The 18,258-nt window shown below is 43.4% G+C and overlaps 1 protein-coding gene across 1 annotated transcript in view; it reads left to right on the forward strand.

Moving 5' to 3' along the window:
* Window positions 1-2,483: 2,483 nt before the first annotated feature.
* Window positions 2,484-18,258, forward strand: part of LOC122556473 (mast/stem cell growth factor receptor Kit-like) — a 61,532-nt gene continuing 45,757 nt past the window's right edge. Inside the window, exon 1 of the mRNA XM_043703138.1 lies at window positions 2,484-2,620. Coding sequence (XP_043559073.1) covers window positions 2,497-2,620 — 124 coding nt within the window. The 5' untranslated portion in view covers window positions 2,484-2,496. The remainder of the gene's footprint in view (window positions 2,621-18,258) is intronic.

The following is an 18,258-nucleotide window of genomic DNA, read 5'->3' on the forward strand; positions in this document are numbered from 1 at the left end:
GTGGGGGTGCAGGCTCAAGATGCCGAATTGCCTACTCCTGCTCCTAGTTTCTATGTTTATATGTTTCTATGTTTTCTATGCACTATTAATGTTCTACACTATCAAATTCATAGCTCATGGTGCTTCCAAAATTTCACTTAATCTGCAAATATTGAACTTGTGTCCTGTGTGCAAAGACTTAGATTATTAATGTACAATAAGATTATTCATGTACTTGAACCCCTAGGGAACTCCACTGAAAGCCTTTCTCAAGTCCAAAAAATGTACCCATTAACCACTACCGTTTTTTTTTTCTGCCACCGCTAACTTTGTATCTGTGTTGCTGCTGTCCCATTTATCTCACAAGTGTTCACTTTGCTCACAGGTTTGTTGTCCAGCTCTGTCTGGATGCCTTTTGGAAGTCCTGGGATGTTACATCAGCAGCATTACCCTTATCAATTTTATGTGTTTCTTCTTCTTCAAAAAAGATAATTAATCATCATTTACCCTGAACACATTCACACTGTCTTTCCATAATAATCTTCATTTTCCCAAGCGACTAATCATTTTGTCCCAAATTATAATTTTTAGAAGCTTTCCCACTTTTTAAAATCATCTACGTTTTGTTGGTAATCTAAAGACGGAAGTCACATGATACCAGGTTACAGTCCAATAGATTTATTGAAAATTACACAAACTTTCGGACTGCAGCTGCTTCCTCAGGTGAACCTTTCCCCTCTCACCTTAAACCCATACCCTGCAGGTTTGGACTCCCCCACCCCCGACACTGGGAAAAAAGCCTTGTCTATTCACCTTATCCATGCCCCTCATGATTTTATAAACCTCTGTAAGTTCATCACTCAGCCTCTGACAGCCCCAGCCTATTCAGTGTTTCCTGATAACTCAAACCCTCCAACCTCAGCAACATCCTTGTAAATATTTTCTGAACCCTTTTGAGTTTAACATCTTTCCTATAGCAGGGAGACCAGAATTGACCGCAGTACTGTCTATGCCTGTAATGTATTAATCACAGTTACCATACCCCATGCATTCACAAATATGCACAGAATCCTGAGATAGTTTAGTGGCACAGTTCCAAAGAAACTGAGGGACCTGAGGCTACCTATGTTCTTGGAAGGTGACTGGACATATTGACTGAGTGGTTAGCAAGGCATGTGGGGTTTTAGGCATCGAAAATAGAGCTATCGAACATAAAAACAGCCATGCAGAACATTTACTGATAAAACGCTGGTTAATTGACAAGTATGGGGTCCATTTCTGGCCACCGCACATTGAAAGCTCTTGAAAGAATGCAAACGAGATGTATCAGATTGGTGCCAGGAATAAGGAGGTTTAGCTACTGTGGTGAAGCCAGGGTTTTATCCTTTTGGCAAAGTCATTTGGTTGAGGGGATTTGATGGAGATGTATAAGATAATGGGAGGTTGCAATAAGCTACACAGATAGATAAGCACGTGGATGACTTTGGGATAGTGTAGGGGGACGAGTTGAGAATAGTTCACAGGTCGGCACAACATCGAGGGCAGAAGGGCCTGTTCTATGCTGTATTGTTCTATGTTCTCAATAACTGCTGGTAGAAGGACTAAGGGAGCCAGATTTATGGTTTTGTTTAAGAAGTAAAAGGCTAAAACAGCGCATGACAATGACATGGAAAAGTTTTGGAAATGGAGATGATCAATGATTTCAGAGAGAAATCGGTCGAGGACTTGAAGAAAATAAACTCTCAGAGCTTCAGGGATCACCTGATTGTGTCTGCATGGACCCAGGGGTGGGAATGGCCTCCTTCTGTCCTGTACTGACAGTATGACTCCAATCCTGACAAATCAGTCTCGTCGTAGAGAATTTAAAAGTTGGAGTTTCAACCTTATGAATTGATGAGCCCTAACACCCACCTCCCCTGACCCTCAAACAGCCCTCTGATCCTTTCCTACCCATCGCCCACTTGCAGTAGGAATTCACAATGTAACCGTTTCCTGATGTCAGAGTTGAATGCCCTGTTAAACCCATTGATTAATCTCCTCCTGCCTATGTTATACTGAATCAGGTTTATCCAGAACTCCTGACCTACAGTGGCTATCCCCCTGAACTAGCTTCTGGTTATCTTCCCATATATTGTCTTAGATGGCTGGGAATCACATCTTGTTTGGAGATGTACCTGTGAGACAAGTTGGAAGGTTTTGCAATGTTGAAGTGTTACACAGGCATTCTGTAGGGATTATAGTACAGTGGTAGTGTCCCTACCTCTGGGACAGAAGGCTCAGACCACAAATGTGTGTCATGACTCTCTGAACAAGTTGATTTATCTTTTTTTAAAAAAACGTACGTTGCTATTATATCCTCGTCGTTACATGGTGCCAGTGGCTATCTGTTCACTGTCAATGGTTTAGCTGTCAGTGGTCAGGTTATTTTCGGATCATGTCTGAGAGACAGAGGATGTGTCAGAAATGTTCTCAGCAGACCATTAAAAGCAGAAGTCAGGTTGCAGTTTCTGCTGAGCCATGAAGAATCAGTTCAGTGATTTTCACAATGGGGGCAACATCCTGATCAGTTCTATCCCAATAACTGAGCTGACAATGTACCTATACTTGGCCCTCGCTGTCCTGCCGGTTGCCTGCATGGCAGGTAGGAATGTTACTGTTACATATTTTGTCTACCTTGTCTTTCCATTCACTCAAATCTTCCTGATGTGCCGTAAGATTGATGTGTCTCCATACGCGACTGTGTGAGTGAATGTGTGTGTGTGTGTGTTGTGTGTTGTGTGTCTGTACGTTTATGTGTGCCTGTGTGTGTGTACACGTGTGTGTGACTGTGTGTATGGTTGTGTGTGTATGCATGTGTGTGACAGTCTGTGTGCGTGGTTGTGTGTGTGTCTGTACGTTAATGTGTGCCTGTGTGTGTGTGTTTGCGCGTGTGTGTTTGTGTGTGTGTATGCATGTGTATATGGGTCTGTGTGCATGGTTGTGTGTGTCTGTTGTGCGTCAGTAGGTTAATGTGTGCGGTGTGTGTGTGTGTGCGTGTGTGTACGTGTGTGCGTGTGTGTGTGTGTGGTGTTGGTGCACTCTGGCTGAACTGGGAGCAGAGAAGGTTAAGTGGAGAGGTTTAGTTGAGATGCTAAAAATTATGTTGGGAATTTGAAAGAATAAGGACTAAGTGTTTCCATTGGCAGAAACCAATAATCGGAGGATAGAAATTAAATTAAATGAAGAGTTAAGGCTGACATGAGAAAATTTTACACAAGGAGACCGTTTACACAGAACCTGGAATGTGCTGCCTGAAAGAGCAAGGCAAATAGATTCAGTAATAACTTTGAAAAAAGAATTGGATAAAAAATTGAAAATGTAAAAATTATACAAGGAGAAAGCGAAGGAGCAGTGGTCTTTCAAAGAACTGGTCCAAACTCTCAGAATTGTTACGGCTCAGAGGGAGACTGTTTGGCTCTTAGAAGAAATGTTACATTTGTGCCATTCTCGTTCCTTTTCCTCATAATCCTGCACATTGTTTTTACTTAAATAATTACCCAACTCCTTTTGAACGCCTCGATTGAGCCTGCCTTCACCACACTTGCTGACGTTACATTCCCGACTCTAACTACTTACTGTATGAAGAAAGCTTTCCCTTCCCTCATGTTGGCTTTTTATGCAAATTATCTTGCACCTGCACCCTCTCATTCTTAATCCTTTGGTGAGAGGGAAGAGGTTCTTCCATCCCTCAAAATTTTGTGATTTACTATCTAACCTCCTCTTATCCTGTACCAAAAAAACAGTTCAATATAGAATATAGAACATTACAGCGCAGTACAGGCCCTTCGGCCCTTGATGTTGCGCTGATCTGTGAAACCAATCCAAAGCCCATCTATCCTATACTATTCCATTTCCATCGATATGTTTATCCGATGACCATTTAAATGCTCTTAAAGTTGGCGAGTCTACTATTGTTGTTCTATGCCCACACTACTCTCTGAGTAAAGAAACTACCTCTGACATCTATCCTATATTTATCACCCCCCAATTTAAAGCTGTGTCCTGTCATGCTAGCCATCACCATCTGAGGAAAAGGGCTCTCCCTGTCCACCCTATCTAACCCTCTGATTATCTTATATGTCTCAATTAAGTCACCCCTCAACCTTCTTCTGTCTAATGAAAACAGTCCCTCAGCCTTTCCTCGTAAGACCTGCCTTCCATTCCATGCAACGTTCTAATAAATCTCCTCTGAACCCTTTCCAGCATTTCCACATCCTTCCTATAATGCATTAACCAGAATTTTGTGCAGCTGCAGCATGACCTCATTGTTCCAAAACTCAATCCTTCTACTAATAAAAGCTAACACACCATATACTTTCTTAACAACTCTATTAACCTGGGTGGCAACTTTCAGGGATCTATGCACATGGACATCAAGCTCTCTCTGCTCATCTACACAACCAAGAATCTTACTATTAGCCCAGTACTCTGCATTCCTGTTACTCCTTCCAAAGTGAATCACCTCATGCTTTTCCACACTAAACTCCATTTGCCAACTCTCAGCCCAGCTCTGCAGCTTATCTATGTCCCTTTGTTAACCTGCAACATCTTTCGGCACTATTCACAACTCTACCACCTTAGTGTCCTCTGCAAATTTACTAACCCATCCTTCTATGCCCTCGTCAAAGTCATTTATAAAAATGATAAACAGCAGAGGACCCAAAACAGATCCTTGCAGTACCCCACTAGTAACTGAACTCCAGGATGAACATTTCCCATCAACCATCTCCAAATTATCCAAATATCTCCAAACTAGTTTCATACCTCAAGTTTCTCATCCCTGGAATCTTGTTTATATGTCTCTTCAGCAGTCTCTCCAATGTGTTTCCATCTTTCCTTGTAGTGTGGCGTGCTGAGAACTGTGCACAATAATATAGCTGGGCTGTAATGAATGTCTCATACAAGGTCAGCATGCTCCCTTTGCTGAAAACAGCAAAGGATGGAGATCACAGCGGGTCAGACAGCATCCGTGAAGAGAGAACAAACTAATTTTTCACATCTAGATGACTCTTCATCAGAACTTCAGCTCTGATGGCGTGTCATCTAGACTCAAAACATTAGCTTGCTCTCTCTCTCTCTCTCTCCATGGACACTCTCTGACCTGTTGTAATTTCCAACATTTGTTATTTTCAGTACAGATTCCAGCATCTGCAGTAATTTGCTCTTTTTGACCTTGTTCTCTATACCCCTCTTAATAAAGTCTAGGATCCTGGATTTTTATTATCGCCATCTGTCCTGCCACCTTTAGATTAGATTAGATTACTTACAGTGTGGAAACAGGCCCTTCGGCCCAACAAGTCCACACCGACCCGCACACACACAAACCCGTTCCCCTACATTTACCCCTGCACCTAACACTACAGGCAATTTAGCATGGCCAATTCACCTAACCTGCACATTTTTGGATTGTGGGAGGAAACCAGAGCACCCGGAGGAAACCCACGCAGACACGGAGAGAATGTGCAATCTCCACACAGTCAGTCGCCTAAGGCGGGAATTGAACCCGGGTCTCTGGCACTGTGAGGCAGCAGTGCTAACCACTGTGCCCAGTACATATACACATAAGATGTCTCTGTCTCTGCACATTGTTTAATTTCTTTCCCTCTTCATGTTCTTTCTTCTGAAATTTATTGTCTAACCTGTCTACATTGAACTTCATCTACCATCAATTTGCTTACCTCAACTGTCAGCGTCCTGTTGTAGTTTTTCACTGTCCTCACAGTTTACAATTCTTCTAGATATTTTCTCATCAATCTCATTAACTCATTATTATTACACACTTCTGGAGAAGGTGAGACTTGGGTCTCCTGGCTCAGAGGACAGACCCTCATAATTCTTCAATATTTTCTAGAATTTGCACACTTGGGCATGTTACCCTACACTCTAAGGTCTAGAATATTCATATAAAATGTATGTGTTCATGTGATGTGAGTTGGGCAAACATTTATTTCCCATCATTAGTTACCCTGGTGCTGAGCTAACTTCTTGAGCCATTGGAGTCCATTTGTTGTAGGTGCACACCCAAGGCTATTAGGGAACATTGGAATCAGGAGTGATAGGCATCCGTCTAGTCTATATCTTGTCATCGTTCTTCCTCCATCTGGAACTCTGCATCTAGACCAGATTAGGATGGCAGATCTCTTTCTCTAGGGGACACTAGTGAATCATATGGGTTTTTGCAACAATCAATGATAATTTAATGATTACGATTATCGAAACTAACTTTCAATATCAGATTTGTTAAATGAGTTTTTGAACTCATATCTCAACAACATTAGTCTGAGTAAAATCTAATAACATTATCACTATGCCACCATCTGTCCCGAACTTCAATTTTTCACATTTTTCTTAATACATCTATATTTCACACATGTAAGGATAGGAAGAGGCCATTCAAAACCTCATTTCCATTCTGTCATTCAATGAAAGCAGAGCTGATTTCATACAACTGACTTTGTTCTGTATTGCTCAATACTTTTGATTAGCAAGGTTCTGTCAAACTCAGTTTTAAATGTCAGGCTCAATCCCAATGAATCCAGGGTCTAAACCCCAAATATTCTTCATTTGGCAAATAGTCCAATAACATACACGACTCTGAGTGAGGTCTTAAAGCTTTACAGAGGGTTTTCTTGGCTCTTCACTTTCATATTCCATCGCCAGTTCACGTCTCTTTACAAACCAGCAGCTTTTATTGCAGGCCTGTCAATTTGTTCCCACAGTGTTACAAAGTACAGGGCCCTTCTGAATAATTACCGATCCCACACTCCAACAGATCCACGCGCACACCTTCCAACAGACACCACAGGGGAGTGATCAGGAACAGAACATTACCTGTTCTGTTGCTCTCTCTAGTTCAGGATTACTCTGAGCAAAGCCGCCATATTTATTCCTGAGGGACAACATTTTAAAAGTAATGAAATTTAGGAGGAGCTTTGATGCATTTGAGCAAGAGAAAATCAAGGGTACAGAAGCAAGGCATGTGGATAGAGATAAGACACAGATCAGCTGCAGAGGTTTATAAATGGCATCCTCTTGCTCCTCCAGTTAATGTGTTCCAAATTCTGAGGGCTTGTAACAGAACAAAGAAGGAAAAGCTGTTCCTGCTAGTTGATGGACTGGTTAACACAGGTTTACAACAGTATGTAAACTTGCCGGGAGAACTGAGAATATTTTGCTTGCTGTGATTAGAATACACAACGTGAAACATGAGGAGAAACCAGCCCTTCCTTCTAGCTACCGACTGGATTACTCTCTCCCATCGACTAACCAGGCCGTACTCTCTAACTGTGTTCACCCATCACCACCTCATCATTCCACCTCTCTCCCCACCCAAAACCCTCCCCCCAAAGACTTTATCTGCAGCTCCCCTTACACTCATCCTCAGTGCTGAAAAAGAGTTACACCCAAAACATCAATTCTCCAGCTCCTGATGCTGCCTGGCCGGCTGGGTTCTTTCAGCCTCATGTTTGTCCACCTTGGATTCCAGCATCTGCAGTTTTTTTTTGTCTCTAGATTCAGCAGTAACCTCCAAAATGGAATTGGATTTTATAAAAATACTTATTTGGTTGTAGGACTTGAATGTCATTGGCAAGCCCAACATTTATTGCATGGCCTGAATTTACTTCGGTGGTGAGTCACGTTCTATAATTTCTGCAGTCCAATGCAGGGTTGTATACCCATGGCCACTGTTAGGAGGGGTTCCATTCCAGGATTTTAATCCAGCAGTGGTGAAGAAATGGCACATAGTCCCAAGTCAGCATGGAAAGGAACGTTTGAGCAGTAGTATTCCCTGTCTCTGCTGCTCTTTACCTTTCTTAGTAGTTGAGGACACAGTTTGGAATGTGCTGTTAAAGAAACCAGGAGAGTAACTTCAGGGCATTTTGTAGATGGTGCGTCTTGCTGCCACTGGGCCAGAGGTGGAAGAAATGGATGTTTAAGATGGTGAATGGGGTGCTAATCAAGCAACTGCTTTGTGCTGGATGGTATTGTGTTTCTTGAGTTTTGTTGGAGTCACATTTAATCAGCCAAGTGGAGAATATCCCATCGCATTTCTGACATTTCCTCATTAAAAGATCTTTGAGACTAATGGGATGTGCTATCCACAGCCTCAGGCCTGCTCTTTTAGCTACAGCATTTCGATGGCTAGTCCCATTCAGTGTCTGGTCAATGGTAACCCCCAGGATGTTGACAATGTGGGGTTCAGTAATGGTAATGCTATTCAAAGTCAAGGGGCAATGATTACATTCTCTCTTGCTGGAGATAGTCATTGCCTGGCACTTGTGTGGTATGAATGCTACTTGCCACTTGTCAGCCCAAGCCTGAATGTTCTCCAAATCATTCCCCATGCAGGCGCATGCTATATTATCTGAAGAGTTGTGAATAATATATTGAACATTGTGCAATCGTTAGCCAAAATTCCCACAACGGAGCTAATGATGGAGCGCAGACCAGTAATAAAGCAGCTGAAGATGGCTGGGACTAGCACACTATTAACTGGAAGATTTGCAGAAACAACTTTTGATTGAGAGGATTGCTTTCCAATAACCACAACCATCTATCGTTGTGACCCTAACCAGTAGATAGCCTTCCCATTGACTTCAATTTTGCCCAGTTTTCTTGGTCAAATGTTTGGTCAAATCAATCATTGGATGTCATGGCAGTCACTCCCAGCTTACCTGCGAATTTTGACTCTTGGACCAAGGCTATAAAGAGAAGCTGGTGCCTCTGACAGAATCCAAACTGAACATCACTGAGCTATTACTAATTGCACGATAGTAATGATGATTGAGAGCAGACTGAATGGGTAGTAAATGGCCAAATGGAGTTATCCTCTTTTGGGTTACCAGGTTTCCATGGACAATTTTCCACATTGTCAGATAGTTGCCAATGTTGTAACTGAACTGGAACAGTTTGAATAAGGGTACAGTTGGTTCTGAAACACAAGTCTTCTTAATTGGGAATTTGCTGGGTTCTTTACTGTATCCTGCGTACTCAGTGGGCACCTAAGACTCAGGGACATCACTGTGTGTCTGGAAACACATATAGACTGGATTGGATATTCTTACAGATTGTAATGGACCAGATGGATTCTTGTGACAGTTGTTTGTTGTACAATTGGCGTCACTGATAATAGCATTTTGTTGTACCATTTTGTTGATAATAGCATTTTGTTGAATATCTCAATTGAAGGACTGTCCTTCTGACAGTGCAGCACTCCCTCAAAGGGTCTGTTTCCATGCTGTACAACTCAGTTACTCTGTGACACCAAAGTAGGTAATGCCATGGACAATGAAGATGACCATCTCTGAGAGCAATGGGACTTGATCAGATGGGCCAATGGACCAAGGAGTGGCTGATGGAGTTTAATTTAGATAAATGTGAGGTGTTACATTTTGGTAAGGCAAACCAGGACATGACTTATACAATAAACAGGAGGGACCTGGGGAGTGTTGCCGAACAAAGAAATCTAGGGGTGCTCATGCATTGGTCCTTAAAAGTGGCATTGTAGGTAGACAGGTTGGTGAAGAAGGCTTTTGGCACACTTGTCTTCATTGATCAGAACTTTAAGGATAAAAGTTGGGGCATTATGTTGTGGCTGTACAGGACATCGATGAGGCTACTTCTAGAATATTGCATACAGTTCTGGTCACCCTTCTGTAGGAAGGATGTTGTTTAATTTGAAAGGGTTCAGAAAACATTTACAAATCTTGCCAGGACTAGAGAGTTTGAGCTATAGGTAAAAATAATGACTGCAGATGCTGGAAACCAGATTCTGGATTAGCGGTGCTGGAAGAGCACAGCAGTTCAGGCAGCATCCGACGTTTCGGGCAAAAGCCCTTCATCAGGAGCTATAGGGAGAGGCTGAATAAGCTGGGTTGTTTTCTTCCTGGAGGGTCAGAGCCTGAGGGGAGTCCTTATGGAGGTTTATAAAATCATGAGGGGCATGGACAGGGTAAATAGACAAGGGAGTCTAAAGCTAGAAGGCATTTGTTTAATGTGAGAGGGGAAAGATTTAAAAAGGACTTGAGAAATAACCTTTTCGTGTAGAAATCGGAGTTTGATCCAATAAAAACTAACAATCAGTGAAATTTCACAGATCTTGGAGAGATCTACACAGAGGGTGGTACGTGTATGGAACGAGCTGTCAGAGGAAATGGTGGAGGTGAATACATTTACAGCATTTCAAAGGAACCTGGATGGGTCTATGAATAGGAAGGGTTTAGAGGGATATGGGCCAACTGCTGGCAAATGGGACTCGGTCAGATTGGGATATTTCGTTGACTTGGAAAAGTTAGACTGAAAGATCTGTTTCCATACTGTATGACTCTATGGCCCTGTAAGTTAAAATCACCCATTACAACAATCTGTTGTTTTTACATCTTTCCATGATTTACTCCATATCTTCAAAGTTTGTGCGAAGATTTGTAGCTCGGGTGCTCGTTGTTGTGGTTCTGTTCGCCGAGCTGGAAGTTTTTGTTGCAAACGTTTCGTCCCCTGGCTAGGCGACATCATCAGTGCTTGGGAACCTCCTGCGAAGCGCTTCTTTGATGTTTCCTCCAGTGTTTATAGTGGTCTGTCCCTGCCGCTTCCGGTTGTCAGTTTCAGCTGTCCGCTGCAGTGGTTGGTATATTGGGTCCAGGTCGATGTGTAGAGGCATGGCATTCATCCACAAACTCCATCAACAAACACATCGACCTGGACCCAATATACCAACCACTACAGTGGACAGCTGAAACTGACAACCGGAAGCGGCAGGGACAGACCACTATAAACACCGGAGGAAACATCAAAGAAGCGCTTCGCAGGAGGCTCCCAAGCACTGATGATGTCGCCTAACCAGGGGACGAAACGTTTGCAACAAAAACTTCCAGCTCGGCGAACAGAATTACTCCATATCTGTTCCTCTATCTCGTGCCAGCTATTAACAGCGCACAATATAACCCCATCATAGTGACTGCACCTTTCTTATTCCTGGGTACAACCCACATGGTCTCACTGGATGAACCCTCCAAAACGTTCTCTCTCAATGCAGCTATGACATTCTCCTTAATCAATAGTGCAATTCCCCAGCCCTTTTACGTTCTTCTGTAACTCTCCTAAAACATAAACTCTTGAACATTCAACTGCCAGTCCTACCCTTCTCTACCCACGTTTCGGTAACGGCTCCAACACCATAGTTCCATGTAGTAACCCAGGCTTTAAGCTCATCTGCCTCACCTGGTGTACTCCTTGCACTAAAGTAAGGGAGTCTATTTGCCATTCTCGCTGTGTTCATTAACATGGCCCGGTCTGTTCTGTTCTTTAGACCTAACCTCTACCTTCTTCTCCATCATTCCACATGCTGACCTATTGCTCTGCTTTCCATTCACCCATCCCTGCAAGGATATTGATGCCCCTCCAGTTCAGCTGCACCCTGTCCTTTGTGTACAGGTCCCTCCTGCCCTGGAGGAGATCCCAGTGACCCTCTTACAATGCAGTGATCCCTCCAACACAAAAATGCTTCTTCATCCTCATTATGCAAGCATGCAGATGTTCTGCATTCAGTCAATAGTTCCGTTCTGTGATATGGTGAACCAACATTCGATTTATGGCATTCATCCCAAGCCTTGACGGTTTTGATGAGGGAAGAGAATAACTTGAAGAAAATTCTCTTTGAGTAATTCTTGGCTGAGCTCATGACAATATCGCTTGTCTGGTTGTCTCTCTCAGTGGAACCTTCCTTCCTGTGTCACTGAGAGAAGGCATTCTGGAGTTTCATCAATTAAAGCCACGAATTTTCTGAATCAGTGATTGCAAATAATTAACCTTTCAAAGGGAATGGATGAAGTGGATCATGGTTGGTCTGATGGATTGGTTGTTGAAAATTGGCACCAAGTGTGGTTATAACTTTATAAGGCAGTGGCTTAGTGTTGCTGGGTAAGGCAATGGCCTGGTGGTATTATCACCTAGACCATTAATCCAGTGATACCAGTAATAATCTGAGGTACTGGGTTCAAATCCTGTTATGGTAGAACTTGTATTCAATTAACAATCTGGAATTAAGAGTATCGTGAGACCGATGTCAATTCTCAGGGGGAAAAACTCATCTGGTTCACTAATATCATTTAGGGAAGGAAACTGCCAGCTTTACGTGATTTGACCTACACATAACTCCAAAGCCACAGCAATGTGTTTGATTCTTAACGACCCCCTGGAGAGTTAGGAATGGACATTAACTGCTGGTCTAGCCTGCGATACCTACATTCTCATGAATAAGTTTTAAAAAAAAATTCTCCATACTTTTTGGGTGGGGGTGAGAATCTAATTTCTAATGACTGGCATTTTACTTGACCTTTCCAGTTCTGTATTTAATAGAAATGCAAGTGAGAATTGGAGTTTGTTGTCAATTTTCACTCCGGGCGCAACTTTCATTTTCTGTTCTTTGAAATCAAGGGGAGAAATCAAATGAAGGATAATTTCACAATGTAGCAAATATTTGCTTAAAACTTTAGTATATGATCTGAAGAGTGCCATAAGCATGCTGACTGTCATTGTGTCATATGGATGTGTAGGTAGAACTCAAAAGAGAGAAACCTATCTACTGAGCTTCTTCATAATCGCTGTATATCATGACTCCCCACTTGGCATTGAGAGTAGAGCCCACTATTCCCAGAGCAAATGTGAAAATTTGATTGAAGCACCAAATTACTGTATTTTACCCAAATATCTAATTCAGGTTAGAAGGATATCCACACAGATTCTTTCCATGAACAAATTATTGTAACCAATAACTTGCCTGTTAACCTTAACAGCATCCTGAACTAGGACTCCTAAGTCCCTTTGTGCTTCAGATTTCCAAAGCCTTTCCCCATTTAGAAAATAGTCTACACCTCTATTCTTCCAAACAAAGTGCATAACCTCACACTTTCCCACATTGTATTCCAGTTGCCACTTCTTTGCCCACTTTCCTAGTTATCCAAGTCCCTCTGTAGCTCTCCCCACCTTCTCAACTCTACCTGTCCCTCCACTAATCTTCAAATTTAACAATGTCCAGATCATTACTGTAAAACGTGAATAGTTGTGATCCCAACACTGACCCCTGTGGAACTCCACTTGTCACCGGCTGCCATCCTGAAAAAAGCCCTTTATCCTCACTCTCTGCCTTCTGCCAATCCTGTCTCCATGTCAGTACCTTGCCTCTTGGATTATCTTATTTGGCAGCCTCCTGAACAAACCTTGTCAAAGGCCTTTCGAAATCCATTGGCCATTGGCTTTCCCGACTCTGCACCTGGAATCATAAAATCAGAGCAACCCAAGAATTGTAGTTACTGAGCTTCTGTATCCCTCCAGGTTGATTGATAGTGGATCAGTTAAAGATCAGTTGATTAGGAAGAGTCAACATGGATTTCTAAAAGGAAATATTTACCTAACTCACTGGGGCTTTTTAAAGAGGTAACAGTACAGCTCGATGAGAGTAAGGTTGTAGGTGTGTCATATGCAACAATTTCCAAAAGACCTTTGGTACACTGTCACCCAATAGATTTGTGAGGGAAGTGATACATCATGGATTAAAAGAGACAGTAGCAAGGTGGAATTGGCAAGGTAATAGTAAGGAGAGAACATACAATATAATATCGATACAGAAAATAATGGTCAATGGATATTTTTTGGGCCGAGGAAGGCCAGTGGTGAAGTTCACTAATCTTGGGACCCTTGCTTTTCCTGATATAGATTAATGGCATCGGTCTTGGTATAAAATGTCAGAAGTCACACGACACCAGGTTATAGTCCAACAGGTTTCCTTGAAATCACAAGCTTTCAGAGTGCTGCTTTCGGTGTTTCGGAGGTTGAGGGTTAGAACACTGAGAGGCATGAATACAGTGGGCGTGGAGAATATATTGCGTCCAGCAGGAGAGATTAGTTCACAGGTTCAGAGTAAAGGAACAGTCTTTAGCACTGAGATGAGGAGGAATTTCTTCAGCCAGAGTGGGGTGAATCTGTACGACTCAATGCTGCAGAAGGCTGTGGAGGCCAAGTCATTGAGTGTATTTAAGACAGAGATAGTTTTTTTGATTAGTAAGGGGGTCAAGGGTTACAGGGAGAAGGCAGGCGAATGGGTTTGACAAACATACCAGGCATGATTAGATTAGATTAGATTAGATTTCCTACAGTGTGGAAACAGGCCCTTTGGCCCAACCAGTCCACACCGACCCTCTGAAGAGTAACCCACCCAGACCCATTTCCCTCTGACTATTGCACCTAACACTATGGGCAATTTAGCACGGCCAATTCACCTGACCCGCACACCTTTGGGCTGTGGAAGGAAACCGGAGCACCCAGAGGAAACCCACACAGACACAGAGAGAATGTGCAAACTCCACACAGACAGCCGCCCGAGGCTGGAATCGAAGCTGAGACCCCGGTACTGTGAGGCAGCAGTGCTAACCACTGAGTCGCCGTGCCGCCCCATGAAAAGAGGCCATCCAGCCCATCACATTTATGCTGACTCCTTTGAAGGGCATTTCTCATAGAATCCCTACAGTGTAGAAACAGGCCATTAGGCCCAACAAGTCCACATTGGCCTTCTGAAGAGTAACCCGTCCCAGACACATTCCCCTACCCTATTACTCTACATTTATCGCTGACTAATACACCTAACCTACACATCCCTGAACACTATAGACAATTTGGCATGGCCAATTCACCTCACCTGCACATCTTTGGATTGTGGGAGGAAACCCAAGCAGACATGGGGAGAATGTGCAAACTCCATACAGTTGCCTGAGGCTAGAATCGAACCCAGGTCCTTGGTGCTTTGAGGCAGCATTGCTAACCACTGAGCCACCATGAATAGGTTAGGGCTGTTTTCCCTGGAGCGTTGGAGGCCATCTCAAAGTAGAAAGGTCAGCTTTCCTCGTGGGGCTGTGTTCCAGGCAATTAGAGGAAGTCACAATATTCCTATTTGTTCTCAGCAGTGTGTGTGCAGCCACAGAGCATCATTAGATGTGCTTGGATCTTGGGTTTCATAAAGATATTGAGTACAAAAACAGGGAAGTTGTTCTGAGGTTTAGTTACCCTATTGCATTTCCAATGCCCCTCCCCCAAGTCCCTCCTCCCTACCTTTTATCGTAGCCTGCTGGACGCACTTTCCTCATTCCTGAAGAAGGGCTTATGCCCGAAACATCGATTCTCCTGTTCCTTGGATGCTGCCTGACCTGCTGCGCTTTTCCAGCAACACCTTTTCAGCTCCATACTAGAATATGCCTGTTAACTTTGGATTCCCATCATCGATGTGCACAGTTACAGCAGTGTTTACCTTCTGCAAGATGGACTGCAGTAACTCACCAATGCCCCTATGACAGCACTTTCCAAGCCCCAACCTCTTTGATTTAGATGGACAAAGGCAGCAGTTATATGGGAAGGCCACTGTGTGAAAGTTCCTTTCCAAACCAATCACCATTTTGACTTGGAACTTTATCATTGATCCTTCACTGGCACTGGCTCAGAATCCCGGAACTCCCTTCTCAACAACCATGTGAGTGTCCCTCAATCTCAAGGACTGATGCAGTTCAAGAAAGTGGTTCATCATCATTTTCTTGAGGACAATTAGGAATGGGTAATAAATGCTGACCGTGTCATTGATGCTCACATCCTGTGTCAAGAATAAAAAAAGCCTCCAAATTTCGAAGATTCAAAGACATCCTTGAGGGATGTTCCACAAACAAGTCCATGTGTCAAATGAATTGAAAATCGCACATTTTGTTTGATATTAATTAAATGCCAGCACGCAGCATGCCGAACATTTCTGTGTTGGAATGTAATTGGGGAGTAAATGGCTCTCTCTCCCACCCATTCTCAGAGTTGATGTTTGCTGCAATGTCAAATTGTTAGTTTAGTGGGCTAACACAAGCAGTAGGATTTAGGGGGAAAAAAAATTACACCGAACAATTTAACAGCACAAAATTAACTAAGTGAACTATCTCAGCACCAACATCAAGTATGGACCTGGTGAAGCCAGTTCGGAGAATTGTTGAACTGAACTACATAGAAATTTACTCATCATCTCAATATGGAAACAGGAAATCAGACGAGTAGATCTGGAATTAGTATTAACTCATACTTCCATTTCAGCAACCAACCAGTAACAGTTGAAGATCAACACATGTTTGCTGACACAGTATGTCCTGCCAAACATGCAGTGCCATGGGCTATGGGAGAAAAGTGCATTTCAAAGTGGCATACCACAGCAAGAAGCCTCTGCCTCCAAAACAGGTCCTCATCTGAACCACACAGATCCAAGGGAAGAGGAGGCTCAGAGTCATCTGTAAAGTCTTTCCCGGGAGAGGTGGTGGAGGTGACACAGGATTTCTGGAGTGCAGATTTCTCTGTCAATGGCTATAAGACAAACATTTAAACTTGACCTGGAGTGGCCGTCTCATATCCTCTGACGCTGTGCATTGGCTGAGAGCAGATTTCCTCCAGCCCTCCATGGTCTGCCTACACAGCCTGGAGGGTGCCTCACTGAAAGTCTTAGGCTGCATGACCTCAGCACAGGGGATGGAAGATTTCACAGACCAGTCTACGTCCTTCAGAATCAACGTGACTCTTTGTGGAGCAGGAAGGCTTGTGTGACCTCAGAACTCCTGGCAGCAGGGAGAAATCAAACCCGATCCAGGGCACTTGGAAGCATCCACCATCAAAGATGACTGACACAAGCAGCCACAGGAACTTGTCCCAGACCTGTGCTGCCCTTCAGGGGAGCAGGGAGAAGAACGTGCAGAGTACAGAACTACTCACCATGGCAACTTGTCAAAGCAGGAGACCTCACACTGCTCTTTGAAGAGTAACTGAGTGTGGTAGAGGAGCAGGGATGCGTGACCACTAAAGGACCATAAAGATAGTTTAACCCAGTTCAGCAATAGGGCATGCCAGGGAGCCCAAGTTTATTCAATTTACAGTTAGCACCCCTGGAGAAGAGACATTGAGCCATAGAGTCATAGAGATGTACAGCACAGAAACAGACCCTTTGGTCCAACTCGTCCATGATATCCTAAGCTAACCTAGTCCCATTTGCTGTATCCCTCTAAACCCTTCCTATTCGTATACCCATCCAGATGCCTTTTAAATGTTGCAATTGTACCAGCCTCCAGACTTCCTCATGGCAGCTCATTCCATACACACACCACCCTCTGTGTAGGTCTCTCCCAGATCTGTTGTGAAATTTCACTGATTGTTAGTTCTTATTGGCGTGGTGACAATGATTCAGTACAACACAGAGCCTGAGGAGGAACCATCATTAGTCAGCAGAATAAAAATGACACAAGCCTTGGAAGATCTATCAAGTATGGAATCCAGCTTGGGGTCCATGCAGACCCAGGAAGACAATCCATTATGGGACACTTCCCCTCGAGAAAAGAAGAACAGACAAGGTTCCTCATTACTCTGAAGAAAAAGTCCTCCCATTCTCCCATTCCTGTCCAGAGAACACGCCCAGCTATTGACACCACTCCGTAAGATACTCATTCGGAAGAAGACTGGGACACAGGTTAACCAATAAAAATGTAAAGAGTCCAAGGCAGAATGAATACTTGGGGAGAGGTGTTGTATAATGGAAGCTGATGACATCAGGTTATGTGATGAGCAATGTGTAGAAATCCTAATGGTAAGATGTTCCTACAGGGACATAGCTTTGAAATGAGGGGTGATAGATATTAGATTAGATTACTGACAGTGTGGAAACAGGCCCTTCGGCCCAACAAGTCCACACCGACCCGCCGAAGCGGAACCCACCCATACCCCTACATGTACCCCTTACCTAACACTACGGGCAATTTAGCATGGCTAATTCACCTGACCTGCACATCTTTGGACTATGGGAGGAAACCGGAGCACCCGGAGGAAACCCACGCAGTCACGGGGAGAATGTGCAAACTCCACACAGTTAGTCGCCTGAGTCGGGAATTGAATATAGGACAGATGTCAGAGGAAGGTTCTTTACTCAGAGAGTAGTAGGGGCATGGAACACCCTACCTGCAATAGTAGTAGACTCTCCAACTTTAAGGGCATTTAGATGGGCATTGGATAAACATATGGATGAGAATGGAATAGTGTAGGTTAGATGGGCTTCAGATTGGTTTCACAGGTCGGCACAACATCGAGGGCCGAAGGGCCTGTGCTGCGCTGTTATGTTCTATGGACCTCCCTCTGTTATGTATATATTATGAATAGCTCATTTTAAAATTCTTGCGACAAAGGCCTACT

The sequence above is a fragment of the Chiloscyllium plagiosum genome, chromosome 14 (assembly GCF_004010195.1).
Source record: "Chiloscyllium plagiosum isolate BGI_BamShark_2017 chromosome 14, ASM401019v2, whole genome shotgun sequence".
In the NCBI taxonomy this organism is placed as follows: domain Eukaryota; kingdom Metazoa; phylum Chordata; class Chondrichthyes; order Orectolobiformes; family Hemiscylliidae; genus Chiloscyllium; species Chiloscyllium plagiosum.